Source organism: Terrapene carolina, unplaced genomic scaffold (assembly GCF_002925995.2).
Source record: "Terrapene carolina triunguis isolate 2854851 unplaced genomic scaffold, T_m_triunguis-2.0 Scaffold113, whole genome shotgun sequence".
Taxonomy (NCBI): domain Eukaryota; kingdom Metazoa; phylum Chordata; order Testudines; family Emydidae; genus Terrapene; species Terrapene triunguis.
The window spans coordinates 29,127,034-29,137,263 of NW_020664464.1; the positions used below are offsets into that span (position 1 = coordinate 29,127,034).

At 42.9% G+C, this 10,230-nt stretch overlaps 1 protein-coding gene across 1 annotated transcript in view; it reads right to left on the bottom strand.

Annotated features, from left to right (window-relative positions):
* Positions 1-570: 570 nt before the first annotated feature.
* Positions 571-10,230, bottom strand: part of LMNB1 (lamin B1) — a 41,330-nt gene continuing 31,670 nt past the window's right edge. Inside the window, exons 6-11 of the mRNA XM_024193371.3 lie at positions 6,704-6,924; positions 5,872-6,097; positions 3,301-3,405; positions 2,787-2,906; positions 2,032-2,148; positions 571-1,314 (exon numbers count right to left, since the gene is read on the bottom strand). Of these exons, the coding sequence (XP_024049139.1) occupies positions 1,273-1,314; positions 2,032-2,148; positions 2,787-2,906; positions 3,301-3,405; positions 5,872-6,097; positions 6,704-6,924 (831 nt within the window). The 3' untranslated portion in view covers positions 571-1,272. The remainder of the gene's footprint in view (positions 1,315-2,031; positions 2,149-2,786; positions 2,907-3,300; positions 3,406-5,871; positions 6,098-6,703; positions 6,925-10,230) is intronic.

A 10,230-nucleotide genomic window follows, 5' to 3' on the forward strand; every position in this document is an offset into this window, starting at 1 on the left:
AATAGAAGGACCATTCACTCCAAATAATTCCATTGAGTACATTCATCATCATTGGAGGAAGATTTCAAGACCAACTGGCAAGACTTATGATTGCCACTTGAGCCTTTGAGAGTAAATCACTTTTTACATGGATTATCTGAGGCCAGTTGAACCCTCTTCTCTGCATGCCAAGAAACAACCAACCTGAAGTAGTTGCATGAACTTAACAAGCCAAGTAATTTTATTAGCATAGATATTAACCTAGCCGCAATCTATTGTAAGTATTTAACCAACTCATACCTAGTTTATGGCTCTCTTTTCCAGGAGAGAGCGAACCAGACAGAATGCTTGAATTCCAAACCCTCATTTGGGCTTTCTGTAGTCTAGATAAAGGAATGAAAGTTTCTGGCCCAGTAAATTACTAAAAGCGTGTCTGGGCACAGCAAGAATAGAGAAACTTTCAGATGGCTGAGGACCACATATTTCAGATGCAGAGGGATCTATGATTAGATTCCACATTTCACCGTATCTAGCCTTTTCCCCATTAAAGAGAATTTTAGCTTTCTTCCTAAAATTTGGAGACAAGACATGTCATATTAAAACAGCTTTTTATTTGTTAATATCACATAAGAAAATTTAAGCAAGTTACACTATCTTTAAAAACACAACTAGCATGTTTAACATGAAACACCCTCCTCCCACCCTTGGTTAAGAAACTAAGTAAAAGAAAAAGGTACCAATAAAACAAGTTTTTCTGCTTCCTTCATCCTCTTATGAGTGCTTACGTGATTAGGCTTTGTTTTTTTTTAAAAAAGAAAAGCTTGTCCTTTCTATAAAAAAGTTTTGTAACCTTGATTGCGTAGTACAAAAACAAAGTCTTCAGTACAAAAGAATTCATCATCTTGGAAATGCCTTCCACTCCCCAACAGCACCTAAATATAAAGGGATCGACAGCAGATGGCTAGTCTAAGTGATGTAGTCTAAAAAACAAAAAAACAACACAGTGGCATATTTCCCTTTTAACAAGAATAAAAAAAGACTGGCATAAAAAATTGAGGGGTCATTTTCAGACAGTACATAGTTCAGTGTCAACAATTCACATCTTGCAAGAGTTACAGATATGGTTTCTTTTACAAAAAAACTTTCTTTTCGGTGAGAAAGGAAATTAAGGCCATCAGACTTGCAGCTTAAAAACTCACATAAAAGAAATACAAAAATATTGTGCTTCTGAGAAGGCTCTGCGCTATAGGCCAGGATTACCATAATCTGAGGAAGCTGGTTGATTGAAGAAATTCACATGATTGCACAGCTTCTGTTAGCTGCCCTTGGGTCTCCCTGTTAGGAATAGAAAAAGTTAGCTCTGAAAAAAAGTCCTACAGTAGAAAATTCAGCATCTTAAAAATGCCACTTCAAACCACTATAACACATGATACCTGGCATAGTCTAAACCAAAATCAGTCATTACTACATAGCTTTAACTCAAAATAGATTACCCTCTGTAGCCAGAGGAATGCTAGGTATCTTCTCCTGGGGGAGGTAGTGAAAAAAGAGAACCAGTAAAACACAAGTTTAAGGGTAATTGTTATTTTGGAATGTAAAGCTAGATATTTGGTCAGATTTGTGGAATGGGCATGAAGTACGGTTAGTTTTTCCAACTGAGCACATTAAAGATACAGCTATATTTTCTTAAATTGCTAGGATTCTTTAATGTACTGAACTGTACAGTCCAAGAAACAGAGTTGTGCAAATAATGAAGTACTTCAACTACTGTTCAACAAAAATTTGAATCTATACTAATTCCATAAACAATGTTGAGATTTGACTTTCAACCAAAAAATCTGGCAACTGAAAATAATATTTCCCACAGCAGCCATAACTCTTTCTTTATGGTAATATGTAGAATTCTGTAGTATCTGGTGCACTAACTTATGCCTCTATATGGGTGTTCTGGTTATGAGCTTGGACTGATATTTTCCCAAAATTCAGTGCTCGTGTGCTTGGCTTCTCATTTTTTTAAATAAAAATTAGACTAATCAGCCCTTAACAAAATACCTGCTGGTGAAAAAGATCTTCTTCTTCAATTGCTTCAACTGCTTCTTCCTCAACTTCCTCCTCTTCTTCACCTTCATGTAAAGTTGTTTTGAAGACAGTGGTTCTCTGAGCAACCTCCTGCAATAAGAGTTACTGTTTTATTATCTAAAACCTAACACTCAGAGTCTAGAGACCTGATGCTTCTAATCCAGGTGCCAGTATTACTTCTACCCTGAAACAAAGAACCTCTGCTTGTTCATCTAAGAAATGCACTTTTCATATTGTTTTCTTGTTAAGTTCCTCCAGTGGCTAAACGGACTCTGCCAGGGACTTTGGTCTAACTTTTAAGTTTTCTTTTAGACATTTCCTGCTCTAAGAATTTTCTCTCTCTCCCTGGAAGTCAACTGATGGTTCCTCAACTGATTAGTGTTCCCAAAGCTCCAATATCTTGCACCTTACCTGAATTATAGTAAATAACTTGTCACTAGACGAGACACTTTAATTCAGCTGAATACCTGCTTATGCTTCAGAGAACTGCATTTATAAGCAAATGCTACTGAGTTTTGGAGATTTAACTCAAGCAGAAAGTAAAAGCATTTCACCATAATGCCAGGAGGCAAGCATTCCCTTACTGGGAAACTGGCCTTAAAACTATCTTCAAACATTTTTTTGAAATGCTTCATTTTTATTAGGACGCAACTTCTGTCCAGCACCTAATTTGTCAGTCCAGTGAGCAATCTTTCAAGGAAGGTTTAACTATATCTAATCTACTTTACCTCTCCCTGAGAGTTTTTCAATATAACTTTCACATCTTTGCCAGTGCCCCAAGAGTTCTGGTTCTTCCAGATGAGGTCAGAGGGAGGGCTGGCGGTAACTCCAGCATTTGCAGCCCAGACCTGGAAGAGAAAGGAAGTCATACAGAGACCTTAATGAAATGAGTCTCTGTCACACAATACATTTGTGATTACAGCTAGTATGTAAGAGAAGGGGTTAGGTGCGAAAACTTGGTTAATTTACCCCTATTAAAAGTGGATGCCTCTGCCCAGTCTCTATGCATCTGTTTTACCTGTGTGTAAAAAACCCCACTTCTGTACATGCTGATTGGACAGTTTAAATGTATATCTTCATGTGCAAGGGCATGCTCAAAGCTCAAGGTGCACTTGATGTCAATACAGATGCTAATATCTTAAGTGATTGGAAAAGGACTAAAAACTCAAAACTCATTGTCCTATTTATGTTTACATTGCTTTCAAACAATTTCCCATTTTTATCAAAGCTAATTTCACTTACTGTAACAACCTGGCCTGCCTTTAGTACATATCTTGAGGTATATTTGTAACTGACAGAAATGTCTCCTATTTTTCTGATCATCTCCCAGCCTCCCATTGGTTGATCCTATGTACAAAGGGAAAGGAATTTAAGATTCAATTTACACCAGCAAGTATAATTTCCTACAAGAAAAATAGAACTCATCATAAAGCCCCCCCAGACAGACAGCAAGGAAAAAAGCTTTGGAAAGTTTTCTGTAATATTTGCTATCACCTTGTCCTTAAAGTCCACATAACCACAGTGCTGAACAGACTCAGATTAGCTCTCATGTTCCAGAATGAAACATCACACCATGTGACACATTGCCCCATATCTAATTTATAATTCTGATGTTAAATTGGTTGAAGCGTTTATTATTTTTAAATGTGACAGCTATCATCACAGCTTGGTTCATGAAATATAGAATATGAACCCCATTACAAATATTTAGTACCCTTTAAGACTCAAACTTTTACATACGAAGTATGTCCAATCTTCCGGAAAACCAAGACTCTCCTGTCAGTTTTCTTTTTCAGAACACATTTCCCTAACAGTACTCTGTGACTGCACTATTGTGACAAATGCTTTTTCCATGCTTGGTGTAACATGGCTTTTTATAAGTGATGGCAAGAGTAAAGAAAACACAAACATTTATAGACTCTGCAGATTGAACATTTCCAATGAAGAATTGAACATTTTCTATGTAGAATTGAAGATTTAATTCTGAAAAAAAATTGTTTTTTCTGAATATAGAGATAAACTTCCAAATGTGAGTGCAATGCGGTCTTGAGTCTGAAGACACTAAAACATATGGGGGCAGCCCTATTTATCTTATTGAGGTTTAGGGTTGAGTAGTCATGTGACAAAGTGGGATATATCTGTACCAAATTATGAAGTCTACTTTGTACTGTGTTGAACTGCACACTTCGTATTGCACTGCATTCCAGGGAGTGCCCTGCTCTGGAAAGATGTTGGACACCTTCTTGAAGGACTATCTGGGGATATCCACTCTGAATGACAACCACAGGCCCACCACTATGAAACAATGGATTTCTTACACACTGGCCTGCAGGAGGGGCTGGAGCATCCCAGTGGAACACATGAAAAAGGGACAGAGGCCCTACTTGACAGCGAGGTTCTGCTCTATGCAGGGTAAGAAGAACTTGCAGGAGAAAGAGGACAGGAGGGACTCTGCCCAGCTTGAAACTCTGACAAACCTTGGACTCTCAGAAGGGTGCCAACAGACACAGGGAGGGAGTATCAGGAATTTCTCTATTTACTTTAAGAGTAAAGTTTGTGATTAAGAAATTGCTTTTTAAGCCTGTTTTCTTTGCTGTCCTACCACACGGTTCTGAAACAGACAAACTAGAAGCCAGGCACACCCACAGCTTAAGTGGAGTTCGGAGGGGGGCTTCAAAAGTTTCAGACTCTGCTTTTGAGTTCTAGGGGTAGAGGGCAGAGAGGTGCTCCATGTCCCAAGGAAGGGCTTCAGACAAGAGGTCTGAGCCTGGGAGCATGCCCTGTACATACCCAGACCTAGAAAGTGACTAGATGCTCCCCAGAGCTAGGTGACTTGAAAGCATGTGGGACCCAGCGAGTGGAGAAAGGGACACCGGGCCAGGCTGCAACAATTAGGGTTCGAAGTTTTGTAGTTTATGGAAAAGTGAAGGGAAAAGTGTTGTCTATACTTGAAATGTCTATCCGTTGCTGGCATCAGGCGCCAGTGCTGGATGCACATAAACTCCTTCTGAACACAGTTTAGCTGCAAACAGTCAAAGACAAGACATGCTCAGCACCATTTTGGCAACTGTGGTTGAGGAGAGGAAGCATGGTCTTGTAGACATGGCATACTAATGGGACTCAGATCTAGGTTCAGTTTCCAGCACTTTCTGCACGACCATGAGCATGCCTCATCTACATTGTGGATCTGGTATGATTTCCATCATTTGTGGCTAGCCAGTGTAGCTGGATCAGTGCAAGCCTCAAGTATTGACAGGACAAGGCACTGTATGGTGTGACTTACACTGGTGCCATTTACCCCAGTTCTGAGCAGCAATAAACTCCACTGGTGCAAATAAGTGGCTTTGGACATTTAAATTAGGGTTTTGCACTGAAAGCTGGACACTGGATGGGTGCAAATTGAGGCAAATGCCTATACAGACAGCACCTTCAACTTTGTGTTTCAGTTCCCCCATCTGTAAATTAAGGCTATTTTCTTTTTGCTACCCTTTGCCTTGTCATTTTAGATAGCAAGGTCTGTCTCTTACTACGTGTATGCTCAGTGCCTAGAAATGTGACTAGCATCTTACATGATTAAGTGTTTAGGAACCTCAGCTGTACATGTTATCAGGAAGAAAATACCTCCGATGCCAGAATGTTGGGTAAGAGGTCATGCTGGATCATTAATTTAATACCAAATCCTAGAGCCATTTGCTTTTTACAGCACTCTTGGGTTCTGGCACGATACAAAGCCTGAAAGACAAACGCAGCCTGAGGCTGCCTTCTTGCAATCAGTATATCGCAAAGTGATGGCACATCATTTTGTTTTCAAACCTGCTCAGAAGTGTTCTTCAAGCGGATGAATTTCCCATCCACATCTATCTCCTCAATACAAACATTTCCAGTAGCAGAAGCTGAATGAGAGATGCTGACACTACTGCTGGCTTCAGATTCTTCCACATCAATTCTCTTCCTCTTTCCTCTGGTTGTGCGCATGCTACGACTTGATGATGCCCGAGAGACTGTCACCCGAGAAGATGGGCTGGGAGATAGTTTCAACCTGGATTTGAGGAAGGAAACACGTCACACTTCAAGTATTTCAATGCTCACTTACATACACATAATTTTCATTTCCTTATGCCTGGGTTAACAAAACAAGCTGCCATTGCAAGAGCCACAGTGCTCTTGTCATATCTGGCTCCCCAAGCGTTTGCATACTATTCCACTTAAGTCAGACTAACAAAATAAGCAATACTCATGCCTTACCCTTTAAAAAAAAAAAAAAAAAAAAGCTTCCTCACCTCCATATTTTAAAAAACTGCTAATACTAAGGATTCTCTCCCTTTATAGGTGTACTGTTAAAGGTTGCTGAAAAAAGTAAAGCTTTGCAGAAATGCCCTGCAGATTTGCTCATCTCTTCTTACCACATCTTGCCTTTAAATTAACACCTATTATAGCTTTTGAGAATATTAATATGAAAAGCCCCACACCTTACATGGGGCTATATAGGGCCTCTTATTTTTGAAAGGTAAATATGGACATGTGTAGTAAAAGACCCTGAAGTGTTTAATCAAAGTCTCCCAACAAAAGAGCTTTCTCTTGAGATTTATTGAATGTCTGTCCTTCAAAAGACACCAACAATATTCAATAGAACATCATTTCTTACCTCTCTTCTTCACCCTCCAGCAATTTCCTATATGCATTGATTTCCATATCCAGAGCCAATTTCACATCCAGAAGTTGTTCATAGTCATTCAACTGTTGCTGCATCTGATCTCTTATCTCAGCCATTTCTCTTTCTTTGTCAGAGAGCATCCTGCGATAGTTGTCCCTTTCATTAGCCAGTGTCTCCTCCAGCTCCTGCATCTTATCCAGCCATGCCCTAGACTAGAACAAAACAGAAAAACAAGTTAGCAGCTACCCAGAGAAAAGATTCACTTCTTGAGGGTGTCAAGAAACCTAGATTTTGAAAGTTAGGTTAGACCAGGGGTCGGCAACCTTTCAGAAGTGGTGTACCGAGTCTTCATTTATTCACTATAATTTAAGGTTTGGTGTGCCAGTAATATATTTTAATGTTTTTAGAAGGTCTCTTTCTAGAAGTCTATAATATATAACTAAACTACTGTTATATGTAAAGTAAATAAGGTTTTTAAAATGTTTAAGAAGCTTCATTTAAAATTAAATTAAAATGCAGAGCCCCCCGGACCAGTGGCCAGGACCCGGGCAGTGTGAGTGCCACTGAAAATCAGCTCGCGTGCCACCTTTGGTACGCGTGCCATAGGTTGCCCACCCCTGGGTTAGACAGTGTTTTATCTTCACTGAACCCCAACCCACCCCTCTCCAATTTCCTGTCCTACAAAAAAACTTTTGAAGAGTACACATTTGCACCTGCTGTACATATGCAATTGTCTATACAGTACTTTGGCATGCAAGTGATGAAAAATCAAGAGCAGATTTCTAAGAAGTGAAATTAAATTGCGGCTTTTAAAATCATTCAGAGATTAAAGTTGAACTTTGCGAGCTGGAAGACATCTGAACCACACATGTACCCAGCATCAAATGCTCACTTCATTCCTATAAGGTGAGTAATGAAGGTTCAAGAAGATGAAGAGTCACTGTGAAAAAGACTGCGGACCTTCCCCCCCCCCCCCGACCTACCTCCAGGCCAGGGGTGGGCAAACTACACCTGCGGGATTGCCCCCCTCGAGCCCCGCGCCGGCTGGCATCACGTCCCTGCAGCCAGGGGAGGAGAAAGAAGCAGAGGGCTCCGTCCGTGTGTTGCCCTGGCTTCCAGGCACGCCCCCCTCCCCCCCACAGCTCCCATTGGCCGGGAACGGGGAACCACGGCCAATGGGAGTTTCGGGGGAGGTACCTGGAGGAGCAGCAAACAGCATGCGGAGCCCTGCATCCCCACTCCCGCAGGGACATGGTTCCAGCTACTTCCCGGGGCTGGCGCCGCCCCTGGCCCCGGTGTGTGCTGCTGCCACCCCGGAACCCCTCTCCCTGCCCTGAGCCCCCTGCTGCACCCCACACCTCAACCCCCTGCCCTGAGCCCCCTGCTGCACCCCACACCACTTCTGCACCCCAACTCCCTGCCCTGAGCCCCCTGCCTGCACCCCAACCCCCTGCCCTGAGCCCCCTACCACATCCCACACCCCTCCTGCACCCCAACTCCCTGCCCTGAGCCCCCTGCTGCACCCCACCCAACCCCCTGTCCTGAGCCCCTGCTGCATCCCACACCCCTTCTGCACCCTGAGCCCCCTGCCTGCACCCCAACCCTCTGCTGCACCTCAACTCCCTGCCCTGAGTCCCTGCCACAGCCCTCATGCACCCTCTGGGGGCAGGGAGGGGGCGGAGTTGGGGTGGGGACTTCGGGGAAGGGGTTGGAATGGGGACAGGGAAGGGGTGGGAAGAGGCGGGGCCTCATGGAAGGGGTGGAGTGGGGGCAGCGAGGGGGGTGGTAGTGTCAGTGATGCGGCTCTCAGGCCAATGAACTAGCCCTCATCTGGCCCTCGTGGTCATTTGAGTTTGAGACCCCTGGACTAAGTGGTATCATGGAATTTCTCCTGTATACCTTAATACACCTCTACCCCGATATAACGCGACCCGATATAACACAAATTCTGATATAACGCAGTAAAGCAGTGCTCTGGGGGGGCTGGACTGCGCACTCCGGCGGATCAAAGCAAGTTCGATATAATGCGGTTTCACCTATAACGCGGTAAGATTTTTTGGCTCCCGAGGACAGCGTTATATCAAGGTAGAGGTGTATCTTCCAAATTAAGTCCGCTCCATTTACAGGTATTAAAAACCTAGCTGCCATCCCTGACAAATCACCCTGGAATCTGAAACACAAAACTGGATTTTTTTCAGTTCATGCATCCCTCATGATGAAAACTCAACAATTCTGTTGATGCACAAGCCAGAAAAGAATCCAGATTACTCTCTGAAATCATGTCAACATTAAGCGTTCAATCTCCCATTGTAATTGCATGGATTCAGCTGTACTAATACTAGCAGTTAAGGGAACAGTAGTGTAGCCTAGCTGCTGGCAATATGCCACTATCTGGTCTAGATCTGCTCTGAGTAGCATTATACAATATGGCAGAAACACACCACTGGGCAGTCCACATGAGTAGGCTCATCACTTCTTGAAGTGACTGAACTGCATTGATGCCAATGCAATGTTGGGATACTGGGGGGGGGGGGGGGGGGGGGGGAGAAAAAAAAAAAAGAGAAAAGAAAAAAAAAACAACCACACACAAGCGTAGTCACTATCCCAAAATCTGCATTTGGCTCTGCAGGAAAGACAGGGCGGGAAAAAAGTATTAAAGACTTATTTTAGCGAGTGTAGTCAGAAGATACAATTATACATATTCAACTGATCTGCTCTTAAGATATATTTTTTTTTCAACAATTTCTTTTCAGAGCAGCTTCTCCCTTTAAAGAAGGCTGAAATACTTGTGGGTTTTGGGGGGAATTTATTAATTGCATTATTGCGCCAATGCAAAGTTAGGCAATGTCACTGCAGGGTGGGCGGGAGAGGGGAGAGAAAAGGCTCATACTGTATTGAAGTTTGATTTCAGGAAGTCCTCGTGGCTCATTAGTTCCAGTCAGCCACAACAGCATGCCTGTAGGTTTCCCCATTACAACATCAGCCGCACACAATATGAAGACACACAACCAAGTCTATGGCAGTCATCTGTCCAAACATCTTTAAACAACATGGAAAGGTGGCATGGTGCTTAAGACACAGGACTAGGGCCTGGTCTACACTATGAGTTTAGGTCAGATTTAGCAGCGTTAAATTGAATTAACCCTGCACCTGTCCACACAACGAAGCCATTTACTTTGACATAAAGGGCTCTTAAAATCGATTTCTGTACTCCTCCCTGACGAGGGGAGTAGCGCCGAAATCGACATTGCTGGTTCGAATTAGGGTTGGTGTGGGCGCAATTCGACGGTATTGGCCTCTGGGAGCTATCCCACAGTGCACCATTGTGACCGGTCTGGACAACAATCTGAACTCGGATGCACTGGCCAGGTAGACAGGAAAAGCCCCGCGAACTTTTGAATTTAATTTCCTGTTTGCCCAGCGTGGCACTGAGCTTTTTGCGTTTGGCTAGCAGGGATCTTCCCTGATACCAGCCACGCGGTGGGGGGAGGGGTAAAGCGATCATCCCAGAGAATTGG